The sequence below is a fragment of the Dama dama genome, chromosome 23 (assembly GCF_033118175.1).
Source record: "Dama dama isolate Ldn47 chromosome 23, ASM3311817v1, whole genome shotgun sequence".
NCBI lineage: Eukaryota > Metazoa > Chordata > Mammalia > Artiodactyla > Cervidae > Dama > Dama dama.
This window is the reverse complement of record NC_083703.1, coordinates 63,235,010-63,253,050: the sequence shown is the minus strand read 5'-3', so window position 1 is coordinate 63,253,050 and position 18,041 is coordinate 63,235,010. Positions and strand designations below refer to the sequence as shown.

At 37.6% G+C, this 18,041-nt stretch overlaps 1 protein-coding gene across 4 annotated transcripts in view; it reads right to left on the bottom strand.

Annotated features, from left to right (window-relative positions):
- The window catches only part of CBFA2T2 (CBFA2/RUNX1 partner transcriptional co-repressor 2), a 141,659-nt gene that overhangs the window by 24,385 nt on the left and 99,233 nt on the right, over positions 1-18,041 (bottom strand). For all 4 annotated transcript variants that reach the window (XM_061127084.1, XM_061127085.1, XM_061127083.1 and 1 more), the window contains exons 2-4: positions 16,914-17,057; positions 13,892-14,133; positions 1,479-1,568 (exon numbers count right to left, since the gene is read on the bottom strand). In XM_061127084.1, the coding sequence (XP_060983067.1) occupies positions 1,479-1,568; positions 13,892-14,133; positions 16,914-17,057 (476 nt within the window). The remainder of the gene's footprint in view (positions 1-1,478; positions 1,569-13,891; positions 14,134-16,913; positions 17,058-18,041) is intronic.

Sequence of the window (18,041 nt, the reverse complement as noted above, 5' to 3'; positions counted from 1 at the left end):
AAATTGATTCTTTAATTGGAAGAAAACTGCCTTGCCACACTGCGCTGGTTTCTGCTGTGTAACCACTCACACCAGCTGCAATCCTAGGTCGTCACAGAGCACCAGGCTCGGCGCCCTGTGTTATGCAGCAACTCCTCACCATCTGTCTATTTTGAACATGACAGTGTATATATGTCAACACTCCTCTTTCCATTTGTCCCACTCTCTCCCTACCCAACTGTGTCCACAAGTCTGTTCTCTATGTGTGCACCTCCATTCCTATCCTACAAACAGGTTCACCAATACATACCTATGCGTTAGTGTCTCTTGTTTTTAAAGATTACTGTTTAATAGCATCAGTGGCACACCACCTTTACCAACTAATCAAAGTCAACACTACCAATTACCAGACAAATTAACATCTATGTCTCCTGACAGCATGCAGTGATATATGCATAACCTCACTGCAATCATAAAGCAGCATCAGAAAAATCCAAATTGAAGTATATGCTATAAAATCACTACCACACACTCTTTAAAATCCAGATCATAAGAGACTGAGAAGCTGTTCCTGATTAAAATGAACTGAAGGGAGACATGACAGTGTAATCCAACATGTGATCCTAAATTAGATGCAGGACCAAAAATCAGGATATTTTGTTAAAAAGGACATTTGTGGGACACCTGATGAATATGAATAAGATCTACAGATAATACTGTATCAATAATTTCTGGATGTGATAATTATACTAAAGTATTCATATGTATCATGCCTGCAGCTTATTCTAAGACATTTCTGTGGAAAAAATAGGAAGAGAATAATAATGCAGATGTGATAAAATATTAACATTCAGAGAATCTGAATTTTACCATACCATCTTAAAACTTTTTTGTGAGCATGAAATTAATTCAAAATAAAATTGTTTTCTTTTATATGTAAATTTAACCCTGACTCACATATCAGGGACGCACAATAATTTTAAACAATGTCCCCAAAGTTATGTTGCAGAGGGCAATTAATTCCAGAGGACATAATTAGAAACTAGACTAAACGGGGAGGAGGGAAGCAAACCATGGCTTCCCACACGCTCTTCTACCCTCAGGGTCAGTCCTAACTGCACGGCCTCCACTGATAACACACACTCCTTACCCGCTGGCCAAACCAAGAGAGTGTCCGGATACTTCTGCTAAGAGCCCAACCATCATGTCAGGCACACACCTCTAGCCCACCCCCACTCCTGTTCCCCACCTCCCACCTGTTCCTTCTGTGTGTCATCAGCAGTGTCTGCATATAGACCACAACTCAAGGCTTTTGCAACTCTCATCTCACCAAACAAACCTTATCTGAAAACTGCACTCACATTTTCTCTAGCAGCCTCAAATAAAATAAAGATATGAAAATGTGGCAAGCTGCCCTGAGGCAGATCATAGAAGAGGGACCAGTAGCAATTTTGAAGAAATGCTGAAGATAATTTACAATCAGCAGTCATAAAAATTACCTTGAGGAATGGAATAACAAAAGGACGAAGAGGAAAGTTTGTAGCTTCTTGGAGCTTGCAATGGAATTCTTCAATTGTTACTGTTGAGTTCTGAAAAGATAAAATAACACTGTTCAACTTCAAAAACTGGACAGTGTTCTCCCAACATAAATCTGACAGTGCTGAGCCCTTTGAAATAATGAGGATAATTCCAAGAGCACTATTGTGAACCCAGATCCCTCTCAAAAGTTAACCAGATTTTGTTTCCTTTATGAAAGAAATCCAGCCTCTTTGATTTACTTCTCAACTGTCCCAAATCTGGTAAGTTTCCCATAATGCTCAGCAGCCTGGGCAAAACAGGGCACTGCATTCCTCCCACTGAGGTCCCCTGTCTTGAGGGATTCACCACAAGTCACCTTAGGTACAAGTAACCAAGAGTACAGTGTATCCTATCCAGGTGTCCAGTTGAACAGTTCCCAAATTGGTACAGAATATCAACTTAATGACTTGGAGCCTCATTTCTTCAGTTCATTTCTTCATTGGTTCTGCCTACCTCCTAGCATCAGTTCCCTAAATCTTCTAAGCTAGAAGTTAATAACAAAAATAGGTGCTCTTCAAGTGTTCTGTTTACAAATCAGAGTACCTCCAAGTAAGCAGACTTCCACTAGTTATGTATTCCTAGGAAAGTTTTCAGCATTTCCCCAGTATTTTTTCAAGTCTTACTTTAAACTAGGATTCTCAGCTTCTCTAAGAGGAATATAAAAATACAAATATTTTCTTCAAAATTCACAAACTATTTTTATTTTTACTTCAATTCCTTAAAACACAGCATACTAAGTTAAAAACAAAACATTTATCTGAATTCTTGCTTGCCTAAAAGAACAATGACGGCTTCTAGGATTTATTTTTACAAAATCATCAAGTGTTCAAAGATATAACATGTACCGCACAAATTATTTATCAGCAAAGTATTACTTCTTAATAAGAAGAAATGGAAAATATATAGGTCCACCAACACAAAACTGGATTAAAAAGTATAATGCATTTATTATTGCTATAATGCATTATTATTTTTATTATTATTAATAATGCATTATTATAATGCATAATACATTAGAACACTTAGGGTGGTAGATTTGTATGCATAAATGAAGAAAGATACATATAATATACTAAGTGAAAAACCAGAAACATAGAAGTATATTCCAATAATACATTTTTGAAAATAATACACATACATTTATATAATATTTTAAGTATCTGGAAGGAAAATTACAACAGTAGTTATTTCTAGATGTGAAATTATGTTGATTTTCCAAATATAGCATACAATATTGAGTAAAAACTAAAATATTTCTTTAGGAAAAAAGAATGTATCAAATTTAACCATGTTAAATAAAAATGTGTGAACAGCTTATCCCATTTCATATCAAAAAATCCCTTTTAAACCTGAGTGCCTGATTTAGTAAATGACAGGTATATAATGCAACCAAATCTACTGACAATCAGGGAATAAAAATTAAGTATAAGAGAAGGGGCTTCCCTGGTGGCTCAGACAGTAAAGAATCTGCTTGCAACATGTGAGACCCATGTTCAATCCCTGGGTCAGGAAGATCCCCTGGAGAAGGAATTGGCAACCCACTCCAGTATTCTTGCCTGGAGAATTCCATGGACAGAGCAGTCTGGCAGGCTACAATTCATGGGGCACAAAGAATAGGACATGCAGCTTGTGGGGTATTCCAGTTCCCCAACCAGGAACTGAACCAGGGTGCTCAGCAGTGACAGCATGGAGTCCTAACCACTGGACCACCAGGGAATTCCTCAGATGTGATGTCTTATTTGACAAGACACAGGTCTTCTGCTATATTTTCAGCCTTTATTTTAGCCCCACATTCTTTCTTTCCTCCTACTATGACTCAGATCTCTTTCAAATCCCCAAGGTTCTGTTCATGTTTTTTTTTTAAACTTCTCTATGTTGTATAGACTGGGTAGTTTTTTCAAGTGCTCTAGCTTCAAGTTTACTGATTCTTTCCTGTCTATTGTTGAGTCCATCACTGAGTTTTTATAATTTCATTATTATATTTGTCAGTTCTTCAATTTGCATTTAGTTCTACTTTATACCTTCTATGTCCCTGCTGAGACTTTGTATTTCTTCATTTGTGTAATTGCTCACTGAAGCATTTTTATGATGGCTGACTCAAAACCCCTATCACATATTTCAAATATCTGGGTCATACTGACTGATGTCTCTTGGTAACATTTTCTCTTTACATTCAAAGATGGTCATGTCTTGGTATAAGTGACTTTCTGTGGTAAACTGGATGTTTTGGGTTCTAAGACTCCAGATTTTATCTACATATTCTATTTTTGAGGCATCCTCCATCAGTGTGCCATTGAGAACAGGAGAATCTTTGAAGCTGTCAGCTGCGGTATAATCCCAAGCTTTCCACTCAACCTCTGTTGATCTGAAGAGAAAGGAGGGGTTCCTTACTGATGGGCAGTGGTGGGAGCTCAGACTCCCCACTAGGTCTCTTATAGGAGAGGGAAGGTTGTCAATTATTTTTTTTCCCTGAGCTGGATGACTACAATAAGAGTGATTTTTGTCTAAAAGTTTTCTACCTTATTGGACGCTCCTCTCCTAGTTGTTTGGCAGAAAGAGGTGGGTTTATTGTTCTTGTGGTTTTTGGTTTGCTTTTGTCTGTGCTCATTAGCATTTCCTTGTTACTGGCTTCTCCAGATCACAGTCCAGGATATATGATGAAAGCATAAAACCAAGGGAACTCACTGCTATGTACTTCCTTGGGTCTCAAGGTCACTAGTCAATCTGCTTTCTTCTTTCAAGAGTCTTAATTTTGCTTTATGTAACTGTTTTTTTTTTTTTGGCTGTATTTGTCAGGAGGAATAGGAAGAAGTATACCTTTCTGTTGGAGATTCCCTGGTGGCTCAGATGGTAAAGAATCTGCCTGCAATGTGGGAGACATGGGTTCGACCCCTGGGTCGGGAAGATCCCGTGGAGAAGGGAATGACAACCTACTCCAGTGTTCTTGCCTGGAGAATTCCATGGACAGAGCAGCCAGGTCCGACTTGCAAAGAGTCGGACTCGACTAGAGTGACTTACACACACCTTTTTCTTACATCTCTGAATCAGACTGGACATGACCATATCATATTCCATTAAACTGAGGTACTGTCATTTACTCAGGCATTTATAGAACATTTAGCTGGTTCAAATTTTTTGGGGTACTGTTAGTGCACATTGACTATCATTTTCTTAGGATGAACGTCAAGGAGAAATACTGGAAAGTCAAAGGAACTGTCTAGTTTAAGGCATAAACTATCTTCCAGAATGCGTATTTTCCAGATAAGCAGCCGAAGTAGAAAACATTTATCTTTACCTTGCAGTGGAAATTGCCACCCTTGCTTCCTGGTATAGTTAAGGACAACCAGGACCTTATCTCTGACAGAACAGAAACACCAAATGCACACAGGTGAACTAAACTCTGGCTATGGTACCTATGTGACCTTTTCTGACTTTGCTAAGCAAGCTTTCTCCACATGGAATGACTGTGCTATATTTATATATGCTTCCCAAAATCTTAACCATTCCTTACGTGAATAGAAGATCAAATAAAGCTTTCATGGATTGGGGAAATATAATAATCTAAAGGTGTTAATTTTCTTCCAAATTAGACAAAGTTTTCACCAAGAGGGTAGAAAAAAAGAAAAAGGAAAGGGAAAAAGGGGAAAAAAAGACAGGAAAAAGAACAGACTGGTAAGTTCAAATGCAGTACGCATTAAGACAATCATTTTATCTACAAATAGTGACAGATTTATCTTTTTCCAATCCTTATATCTTATTTACTAGGCTATAATGTTCAGGTTTACAGAGAATAGACTTTCTATCCAGTTCCTATTATCTGAGGGAAAGCTTTTGAAATTTCACCATTAAGCAGAGGTCTGCTGAAGGTTTTCTGTTTATACACACAACTGTCATCAGATTAAGGAAATTCCTGTTAAATGTGCACTTTTTAACAACAAATAGATATTAAATTTAACAAACACTTGTCTCCAAATATAGTTTCAATACCAATTACTATAGATTCCATGTTTCTGTAAGCCCTCAAAATTTCTACACTGAAACTTCATTTCCAGTATTTGGAAACACAGTCTTTGGGAGATGACTAGGTCAGGAGGACAGATCCCTAATGAATGGCGTTAGAGCTCTTATAAAAAAGATCCCAGAAAGCTCTCTTGCCCCTTCCGCCCTGTGAGGACACAGTGAGAAGACCATCTATGAACCAGGAAGTGGGCTCTCACCAGACATCTAATATGCTGACCTTTGATCTTGAACTTACCAACCTTGAAAGCTGTGAGAAATGAATATTTGTTGTTTATAAGCCACCTACTCTTCAATATTCTATTCTAAGAGCCCAAAAGGACTAAGACACTGATCTTTTTTTAAAATCTACTTTAATTAGAGGATAACTGTGTTACAATGTTGTGTTGGTTTCTAATGTAGGACAGTGTGAATCAGCCATAAGTAGATACATATCCTTTACCCCTTGAGGCTCTCTCCCCACCCCCACCATCTGATCCCTCTAGGTTTTCACAGAGCACCAGGCTGAGCACCCTGTGTTTTTTTTTGAGCACCTAGCAATTTCCCACTAGCTATCTATTTTACACATGGTAATGTATGTATTTTGATGCTACTAAATTTGTCCTACCCTCTTCTTCCACCATTGTGTCCACAGATCCATTTGTCTATGTCTGAATAAAATGTTGATTTTTTTTAAAATAAGCTTATTTATTTTTATTTATCTATGTGTCTAGTTTTGGCTGTTCTGGGTCTTCATTGCTGTGAGGACTTTTCTCTGGTTGCAGCGAGTGGGGGCTATTCTCTAGTTGCAGTACACAGGCTTCTCATTGCAGTGGCTTCTCTTGTGGAGCACAGGCTCTAGGACGCACCAGCTTCAGCTGCTGTGGCACGTGGGCTCAGTAGTTGTGGCTCCCAGGTTCCAATGCATATGTGCACAGTTGTGACACATAGGCTTAGTTGCTCTGCAGTATGTGGGATCGTCCCAGATCAGGCATTGAACCTGACTATCCTGCACTGAGCAGGCGGATTCTTTACCACTGAGCCACCAGGGAAGCCCCAAGATGCTGATCTCAATGAAAATCTCAATATGTGAGAATATAAACTGGCATAAACTTGGAAAAACAATTTGGCTTTATATACTAAGTTTATGTACATGTATACCCTATGAAATCACAATTCCATTGTTCAGTGCAATGTTTGCATACATGTACTATACATAAAAATGCTCATTATTTACAATGGCCTTTGTACAGAATAGACAATATAGTTGGTCAACAACTGCTAACCGTAGGAAAGCCTGCTTGCAAGGTTGGGGCACTGATTGGTGTCGAGGCACTTATAATTTCCTACACTGATACAAAACTTCTCATAACTGAAAAAGTGAAAGCATCTCAAGTATTCATTAATGGATGAATGCATAAGCAAAACATAGTGTGTATGTGTGTGTGTAATGAAGTATTAACTCATCTTTAAAAAGGGAGAAAATTGTAAGACATGCTACAACATGACTCTAGACTAATAGGGTGAACCTTGACAATATTATATAAGTGAAATAAGCCAGCCACAAAAAGATAAATGCTGTGATTTCACTAATATGAAGTACCTAGAGTAGTCAAATAGAATGATGGCTGGCAGAGCTGAGGAAAGAAGGAAATGGGGAATCATTGCTTAAGGGCACAAGTTACAGTTCCAAAAGATGAAAAAAATTCTGAAGGTAGATGGTAGTTGATGTTGTACAACAATGAGTATATTTAATACCAGTGAACTGTGCACTTAAAAATCATTAAGATGAAAAAAATAGTTAAGGTGGTAAATTTTGTGCTATGTGTATCTTACCACCTCTTCATGATCAAACAATTAAAAAATTTGAAAGAGAAAAAAGACGAAACCTTAACCCAAGCACAGTCATTTAAAAGAGACAATTGGCTATATCTACTTTGGCTCAGATGGTAAAGAATCTACCCACAATTCAGGAGACCTAGTTTTGATCCCTGGGTCGGGAAGATCCCCTAGAGAAGGGAAAGGCACCCTACTCCAGTATTCTTGCCTGGAGAATCCCATGGACAGAGGAGCTTGGCAGACTACAGTTCACAGATTCGCGAATTCGGACATGACTGAGCAACTAACACTTTCACTGTCAATCAAGGACTAGCAAACCACTCCACTGTATCCTCAAGATGTTTTCTCTTGAAGTCTTGTCTGCTCTCCTTGAGATGGAGACTCCAAACAAAAGTGTATTTTCATAGCTCATAGCTAGAAAAAAATTCATTTTGTGTATGCATGCACGTGCAAATGAGCTGTCATTTTTTCCTTTTACTCTTGAAATTAAGCAGATCCTACTTAAAGTAATTTGCTGCTGGAAATGGCATCAGGCGAATTCTGATGTCTACTTTGCTTCCAATTATGTTCAAACTCGTTTTGACATTTAAGGTAAATTTTATTAGTCTAGAGACAGAAAGACTTTTCCATGGTACTCTAAAATCTGACCAATAAACAGACCCCCCCTCACCCCAAACAAAGAAACAAAAACACCTTCCCTCAATGGATGACGGTACTATTTTTACAAGCTCTGATTTATGCTAAACACTAATTTTCCTTCTAGGAGTCTGGAATTTCAAACATGCTGCACAGAGTGCCTATTTGCCCGGGCATTGAGTGTTTAATGGGGTTCCTTGGGTAGAGACATCACACATATGCTGCTGTTATCTTCACAGATGGGGATGGGGGAAGAGTGAACTCTCTCCGACCATTCATACAGGGAAAAAGGAAGCCTACATATGGATTCCTACAGATCCTGACTGTGTCTCACCTTTCTGATCCAGCTCTGTATCCTTATTATACTTCTGTATTAAATCTCAGCTCTGGGAGAAGGAAATGGCAACCCACTCCAGTACTCTTGCCTAGAAAATTCCATGGATGGAAGAGCCTGGTGGGCTACAGTCCATGGGGTCACAGAGAGTTGGACACGACTGAGCGACTTTTCACTTTCACTTCCTAAATACAATGGTGGTTCTGATGATTGCACTTAAAACTGGGATGTTGGACTATATTTTCAGTATTCTGTTAAACAGTAAAGTACTGTATAGATAAAATGATATTAAAAAATATTGTTACCAAGTGTCATCACGTCAATATGGCTGAAAATCCTAACTGTGTGGAACTACTTGTTTTCTATGAAAATGGTCTAAAGATTAATTAGTGAGAAATGATATAAATTTAGAAAACCCTTCAATAAATAAATAAATAAATCTCAGCTCTGGGCACAACAATATGCCAAGTCCCAAGAATTCTAGCAAATCTCAAGATGTGGGAGTGGTGTTGGGGGACCTATGATGCTGCCTCAAATAAGAAACTCAAATGTCCATTGAAAAGCATAAACTGTTTTTAAGAATTCAGCTGCTAATGCAGGGGACACAGGTTCGATTCATGGTCCAGGAAGATTCTACATGCCTGTACAACTAAGCCTGTGCACCACAGCTACTGAAACCCTTGCTCTAGACCCCATGCTCTGCAACAAGAGAAGTCACAGCAATTGAGAGGCACATGAACTGCAGATAGAGAGTAGTCTCCACCTGCTGAAACTAAAGAAAGTCCTTGTGCAGTAACGACAACCCGACACAGCCAGAAATAAATATTTTTAAACAGTATAAATTGTGGTATATTTCTATAATGAAACATTATACAGCAATGACAATGAACCACCTACAGTTATACAAAACAACAGGGATAGAATCTTGCGTGATAAAGAAGTCATTTATTACATTTTGTCTTGTATGAAAGTAGTTTCTTCTGCACAATACTGAGTAATGTTTTAAAGCAGCAGTTAATAAACTTTTGTCTTGTAATCCCTAAATTATTGTGGGTTACATCTATCAATAATCAGTATATCTGAAAACAAAACTGAGAATTAAAAACACTTGTGATGGATACAAACTTTTGTAAGGAAATAAAAACCAAGTCTGCAAATTCATGCCAGACACTACTGTAGGAACAGTTGGCCCCTGTTCCTTGGATGACGAGACGGGAGTGCATTCCTGGGATGCATAGGATATCTCCTACAGAGAGCTACTTCTCCAGAATCGGGAAATGTAACTAACCTACCACATACATAAAAATACAAAGAAAAATGTAGACAAAATGAGGCAACAGCAGAAAGTTTCAGACAAAGGAACAAAATAAAACCCCAGGAGAACAGGTGATGTAGAGATAGGCAATCCACCTAAGAAAGAGTTCAGAGTAATGATCGTAAAGATGATCAAAGAATTTGGGAGGAAAATGGATACACAGAGCAATAAACCACAATTTTTCAAGAAGTAATTAGAAAATAATAAAAAACAACCAAAAAGAGGTGAAGAATACAACTGAGATGAAAAATTCACTAAAAGGAATCAATAGTAGACTAAATAGATAGTATTATCGATAAATGAGCTGAACGACAAAGTATGGAAATCACTGCCACCAAGCAGAAAAAAGAATGAACAAAAATGAAGACAGTGTAAAAGACCTCTAGAACAACATCAAATGCACTAATGTTTGCATTATAGGGGACACAGAAGAAGAAAGAGAAACGGTCTGAGAAAACATATTAAGAGATGATAGCTGAACACTTCCTTAAACTGGGAAAGGAAACAGTCACCCAAGCCCAGGCAGATAAACAGAATATTAAAAGCAATAAGGGAAAAATAACAAACAACATAAAAAGGAATTCCTATAAGGCTATCAGCTGATTTTTTAGCAGAAACTGCTAAAAAAAAAGAGGAGTGGCACAATATACTTAAAGTGATGAAAAAACTAGGAAATGGAAAAGCTTACTGGTAAAGGCAAATATAAAATAAAGGCAGGAAATCATCCATACACAAAGCTACTGGAGGGTGGGGTAGACAAAAGTAGCAACATTTCTGTATCCACAATAAGCAGTTAAGGGACCCATAGAACAATTAGATGTAAGATATAAAACCAAAAACAGTAATCATGAGGGGAGCAGAATATAAAATGCAGCATATCTAAAACTCATCTGAAAGAAACCAGCAACTTAAAACAAGCATGTGTGTATGTATAGAGAGAGACCACTATACAAAAACCTAATGGTAACTGTAAAACAAAAATCTATAATATATTCACAAACAAAAAAGGAATTAAAACACAACACCAAAGATAGTCATCAAATCACAGAAGAGAACAAAAGAAGAAAGGCAAAAAGGACCTAAAAAACAAATCCAAAAAACAATGAACAAAATGGCAATATGCGCATATATACTGATAATTACCTTAAATGCAAATGAACTAAATGCTCCAACTAAAAGACAGACTGGATGAATGGACACAAAAACAGGACCCATGTATATGCTGCCGAAGCATGGAGGGCTACAGTCCAAAGGGCTGTGTACAGTCAGATAGGACTAAGTGACTGAGGACGAGGCATATGTCAGATCTCGAGACACATACAGACTGAAAGAGAGGATATGGGAAAAGGTATTCCAAGCAAACAGAAATCAAAAGAAAGTCAGAGTGGCAATACTCGTATCAGACAAAACAGACTTTAAAGACTGTGACTGGGAATTCCCTAGTGCTCCAGTGGTTAGGACACCATGCTCTCACTGTCGAGGGCCCAGGTTCAATTTCTGGTCAGGGAACTAAGATTCCACAAGCTGAGTGGTGTGGCCAAACCTCCCCGCCCACTCAAAAAAAAAAAGAAAAAAAACCAAAACACCAACCCACCAAATATCATGATCAACCAAGAAGATAGAACAATTATAAATATATATATATGTACCCAACACAGGAGCAATATACAAGGCAAATGTTAACAGATACAAAGAACCTTAATACTCTATTTAATCAATGAACACATCACCCAGACAGAAAATCAATAAGGAAATACAGGTCTTAAGTAACAAATTATACCAGATGGACTTAATTGATATTTATAGGGCATTCTATCTGAAAGCAGCAGGATACTCACTCTTTTCAAGTGCTAATGGAACATTCTTCAGGACAGATCACATGCTGGGCAATAAAGCAAGCCTTGGTAAATACAAGAAAACTGAAATCATATCAAGCATCTTTTAAAACACAAACACACAGAGGTTAAACAATATGCTACTAAACAACCAATGGGATCACTGAAGAAATCGAAGAGGAAATTAAAAAATAATACCTAGAGACAAATAAAAATATGACACCCCAAAACCTATGGGTTGCAGCAAAAGCAGTTCTAAGAGGGAAGTTTACAGTGATACTACTTTACCTCAGGTAATATGAAAAATCTCAAATAAACAACCTAAGCTTACACCTAAAGCAGCTAGAGAATGAAGAAAAAACAAATCCCAAAGTTAGCAAAAGGAAAAAAAAGCATAAAGATCAGAGCAGAAATAAATGAAGTGGAGATTTAAAAAAAATGATCAATGAAACTAAAAACTGGTTCTTAGAAAGGATAAACAAAACTGATAAACCTTTAGTCAGACTAATAAAAAAAAGAGAGACGGCCCAAATCAATAAAATAAGAAATGAAAAAGCAGAAGTTACAACCAATACCACAGAAAAACAAAAGAACTGTAAGAGACTATTAGGAGCAACTATATGCCAACAAAAGGGACAACCTAGAAGAAATGGACAAACTTAGGAATATACAATCTGCCAAGACTGAACTATGAGGAAATAGAAAATATGAGTGGGCCAATTACCAGCAATGAAATTAAATAAGCAATTAAAAAACTCCCAACAAAGAAAAGTCCAGGACCAGGTGGCTTCACAGGTGAATTGTACCAAACATTTAGAAAAGAGTTAACACATATCCTCCTGAAACTATTCAAAAAACTTGCAGAGGGGCGAACACTTCCAAACTCATTCTATTAGGTGACAATCACCCTGATAAAGATATTACAAAAAAATGAAAACTGCAGGTTAATACCACTGATGAACACAGATGGGAAAATCAACAATACTAGCAAACCAACTCCAACAATACTTTAAAAGGATTATACACCGTGAATATCATAAATCAATCAATGTAATACATGACATTAACAAACTGGAGAATAAAACCATATTATCATCTCAATAGACACAAAGAAAGCTTCTGATAAAATTCAATATCTATTTATGATAAAAACTATGTCTAACAAAGGGGAAAGTGGGAGGGGCACAGATTAAGAATTTGGGGTTTACAGGTACACACTACCATGTATAATACAGATATACAAAAAGGACCTGCTGCATAGCACAGGGAACTATATTCAATATTTTGTAATAACCTATAATGGAAAAAACTCTGAAAAAGAACATAACTGAAGCACTTTGCTGTACACCTGAAACTAACACACCACTGTAACTTTAAGTGAAAGTGTCAGCCCCTCAGTCCTGCCTGACTCTTTGCGACCCCATGGACTGTAGCCTGCCAGGCTCCTCTGTCCATGGAATTCTCCAGGCAAGAATACTGGAGTGGTTTCCCATTCCCTTCTCCAGGGGGTCTTCCCAACCCAGGTCTGCCACATTGCAGGCAGATTCTTTACCGTCTGAGCCACCAGGGAAGCCCCTCTTTTGCAAATGTCTCTGCTATATAACTTAATAAAAGAAAGCTGGACTCTTCTGCATTTAATGTGTTGTAATATCCTCATCATATAATCTCTAGAAAATTTCACTGAACAATCATGTGAGAATTAAGAGTCAAAACATAAGTAATACTCTAATATTATTATGAAAATGCTTTTCACCTCCTGGGCTTCCTGAAAGGGTCTTGAGAAATCCAACGGGTCACTAAATACACTTTGAGAAATGCCAACTTGTGTGAATCATCTTTATCACATAAGAGGCTAATATGCAGGAGCACAGTGTGCTTTCAGTTGAGGTACATCTTGAGGAATTCAATTTACAAACATTAAGAACTGGTAGCTCTTCTCTTACATATACTGAGAGTTGAACCCTCCCAGGTGTCAATGGAAGAAAATCTCTAACTTATAGCATGGATTTGCCCCTCAGTATAGAAAAAAAAATTATGTGTACCTTGAAAATCCTAAAGATACTGTATTTGTATGAGGAAACAACGCACCAGGCACTGAATATATTATTAAGTAACAAAACTTGGTGGAACCTCAGTGGATCTGTTGAAACTCAGTTTTAAGACAAATTCAAAGTTGCTTAAAGGAATTAAACTGATAAACATTATCCACAACTGAAACCCATGATTCAACAATATTGTACAAATTAAACTAACCTAGACTGTAGAGTTTACCACACTGCTACAAGTTTCGGAATGAGGAGAAGTGTGCACAATTTCTCTGCTGGCTTCAGTTCTGAGCCACATACTCAAAGCAGTCGTTGACAGTGATGCCATACTTACCACCAGTGCTAGAACAAGAGTCCGCACCTTCTCCCCAATCTCAGGTGAGATGTCATTGCCAAACTGCTGCAGAGTGGTGAGGAAGCGTTTCAACTTGCTGAGCTGCCGAGCACCACAAGTGGCTGGCAACTGTTGGTTAGTGAGTGCAGATGATGTGGAAGAGGCAGGACCGTTGCTGAATCTTTGTGGTGGTGATGGGGCGCCGTTAAGGGTAGGAGGAGAATGGTTGATGCCATTGCTCACTAAAAGAAAAACTTGGTTTAAGTGCAAATCACAACGATCTCTGTTATTTCTTCTTTTTTGCATTCTCTCTCATTTATTGATTTGAATTTTGTAAATCACATGATAAAAGTGTATAGAAGACACTGAGTCAGCCCTCAACAACACTGCTTTCAGTGAGACAGATGGCCAGGTAAAAAATGGTAACAGAGTAACACAGATGTGTTAAGAGAGAAGAGCAAAGAGAAGGGACATCTAACTTCTGCAGGTGTGGGGGGTGGGAAGGAAGGGTAGCTTTTAAGACTTCTTGCAATGGGTAGCATGAGCGGAATCTGGTAGAATACGTATTTTCAACACGATATCTATCCCAACTTCAGACTCCTGAAGAAGCAAAGCGGTCAATTAAATATATAGCATTTGAACAAGATTATCAGAAAGCAGAGAGCTGCATTAATATGAGAATTTTTTTTTCTACTCCATAGGTTTATTGACTTATTCCTACAATGAGATATGTATCTCTTTGACCATTCAGAATATTCACGTTCATCAAAATCTGGTTTTCTCTGCCTTGATAGTGCCAAGCATTTTCTAGATACCATATGGGACACTTTCATTCTATATATCTGCTCTAATGATAATATATGTGATTAATTACAGTTTTCCTATTTGCCCATTGTTCTGAACACTGATTGCTTGTAGTTTTAATCTGGAACACAACTCTAGAGCTATGGTCTTGGAGGCAAAGTCCCTTCTTCCCTGATGAATAAAATAAATATGCCAAAGTGTCAATAGATTTTTATTTAATCATTTCCAGGCCTGAAAATTTAGCAAAATAAAACAAGGTCTAAAAACATATCACCTGTATTAAGAAGCATTATTTGACAAGACAGTGTGACAGAGGAGCCTGGCAGGCTACAGTCCATGAGGTTGCAAAGAGTTGGACAAAACAGAAGCGACTCAGCATGCATGCATGTTGCTCCTACTAGATTTCATAACTTTTCTTTGTGCTATGTACATGTGCCGCTTATTTTACTTACCAAATTATACTTAGTTTTTTCTATATTTGCACCGCCTTGAAAGACTGTCCACTTCTTGAGAAATATACATCTGTGTATATCATAATTAGCTATCAAAGTGTTCATTAAAATGTTGCTAAAAGGCTCACTGCATAAAAGGTTAACAGGCTGAGAAAAAAGATGGTGATCTTTCTACTGTCTTCCAAGAAAGGACATTAGAGCTACTACTGGAAAGGAAGGTTCAACACTCAACCTCAGCAATTCAGAAAATTAGCTGCAAAGGTATACCATTTCTCTTTGTTCATAGAAAGGACCTTTGCCACTGGAGAGCTGCCCTCTTTTGAAGCAACCCATAAATACAATACATTACCATGCTTTTGGCCACTCTGATACTCCCTCGGGCTGTTTTACAGTTTCTTCAATGAAAGTATGTGATCACATTTTCTGAAATAACACATATTCACCCCTAAACAGTCAAGTACGGAGGTCAAAAGGGCTCAATTTAGTTACACATACAGATACACATAAAATTCTACAGTGTGTATCTTGAAATCTGAATGATAGTCTAGATTTAAATCTGTTGCACTTCAAAGACAGTACCTTTATCTAAGCCTGTTTAACTGTGAGATAAAATTTCAGAAATTAAGGGAAAAAGATACCAAACTTCATATCATAAATTCTTGCTCAAATTATTCCAGTTGCCAGTTATTTAACCTCAAATGTTTTGGGACCATAAATAATTAAACTTTTTAAAATTGAGGTTTTAGGGCTAAATTTGATAAGTTACAGGGTTTGGGGAAATTCAGCTTTAGTATAGTACCAAAAAACGTTCTTTTTTTTTTCCCCCCAAAAAATGTTCTTATAAACAATTTATTGTTCAAGTTGCTCCACATATACTCTCACCAAGACCTAATGCTCTTATTTCATTCATAACATTCTTGTGGGTGTACACAGTACTACACTGGTTTTAGTTCCTTTTTGACTAATAAGGCTGAGCAACTTATTATACATAATATTTATTGTCTAACAGAATTGTTATGGACCAAATTATATCCCCCTCTCAAATTCCTATGTTGAAGTTCTGACCCCCAGAGTACCTTAGAACATGACTGTATTTGGAGACAGGGCCCTTAAAGGTTAAGTGAGGTCATGACCTAGGTGGTAATCCAATATGACTATTGTACTTCTAAGAAGAGGAGGAAGAAGCATCAAGGATGCACATGCACAAGGAAAGGCTATGAGAGGACAGAGCAAGAAGGCAGCTCTCTTCAAGACACAGAGAGAGACTCTGAAGAAACCAATCTGCTGACATCTTGATCTTAGGCTTCTAACCTCCTGACCTGTGAAAAAATAAGTTTCTGTTGTTTAAATCACTCAGTCTTTGGAATTGTGTTAAAGCAGCCCTACTAAACTAATAAAACAATCATTTTCTTTTGTAAAAAAAACCTTACCATGACACTCGTGGAGTAGTTCAATAATTTTATAAAATTTACTTTGAATCCTATGAATCAGTATCATAATTGAAGATTCATCCTTTTAGAGTCAAAGAAATTAAAATAGATATTTTTAAGTCAAAAATATGAAAACAAAATATTTATACTACTAAATTTCCAAGTACCTGAAAGAGTTATGTACTATTCTCTGAGGGAAAAAGAAACAACCAAATATATGTGTGTATGTTAATAGCCATTAAGAAAATGTTGAGTAGTATACATAGAAGACTTAATGACATTCATTTAGATCCAAACATCACTGTGAACCACACCCAAGTAACTAAGAGGTCTCACATGCTGTAGGAGTGAATGACACGGGCCTGGGTCCTCCGGGATTTATTGGTGGAAGGGGTGGCATGGTGGGAGGTGAGGATCTTGACTGTATCTTCACTTCCACAGGAGATCCAGGCATCGCTGGCACCCTTTTGTCAGCACCAACTGTAAAGAATAAAAGGAATGGAAGTCAGAATTTCCTGTAAGATAATAAAAATAGAGACAACAATCTGAAATATTACATTGGTACAAATGTAATTGGCATTTTTGCACTGTTGAAATTTGCTGTTTGATACATTCTTAAATAAGTATAGTTATGTTATATGCACATATCTCTTTTTTTTTTTTTTTGCTAAGGACATCACTTGCCATTTATTTTATACTTACTTTAGAATAGGAAAATGATGTTAGACAAAAAGTGATTTTCTTATTTGAGTTCAAAATGGGTCATAAAGCAGCAGAGACAACTCATAACATCAACAATTCATTTGACCCAGGAAGTACTAATGAACACACAGTGCAGGAGTGGATCAAGTTTTGCAAAGGAGATGAGAGCCTTGAAGATGAGGAGTGCAGTGGCCAGCCATCAGAAGTTGACAGCTGAGAGCAATCAGCAAAGCTGATCCTCTTACAACTACATGAGAAGTTGCCCAAGAACTTAACGTCGACCATTCTATGGTCGTTTGGCATCTGAAGCAAATTGGAAAGGTGAAAAAGCGTGATAAGCAGGTTCCTCATGAACTGACTACAAGTCCAAAAAAACTGTCATTTTTTGAAGTGTTGTGTTCTCTTATTCCACACAACAACAATGAACCATTTCTTGACTGGATTACGACATGTGACGAAAAGTGGATTTTATATGACAGCTGGTGATAAGCAGCTTAGTGGTTGGATGAGAAGCTCCAAAGCACTTCTCAAAGCCAAACTTGCACCAAAAAATGTCATGGTCACTGTTTGGTGGTCTGCTGCCCGTCTGATCCACTACAGCTTCCTGAATCCCAGCCAAACCATTACACCTAAGAAGTATGCTTAGCAAATCAATGAGATGCACTGAAAACTGCAGTGCCTGCAGCCAACATTGGTCAACAGAAAGGGCCCAATTCTTCTCCACAAATTCCGACTGCATGTTGCACAACCAATGTTTCAAAA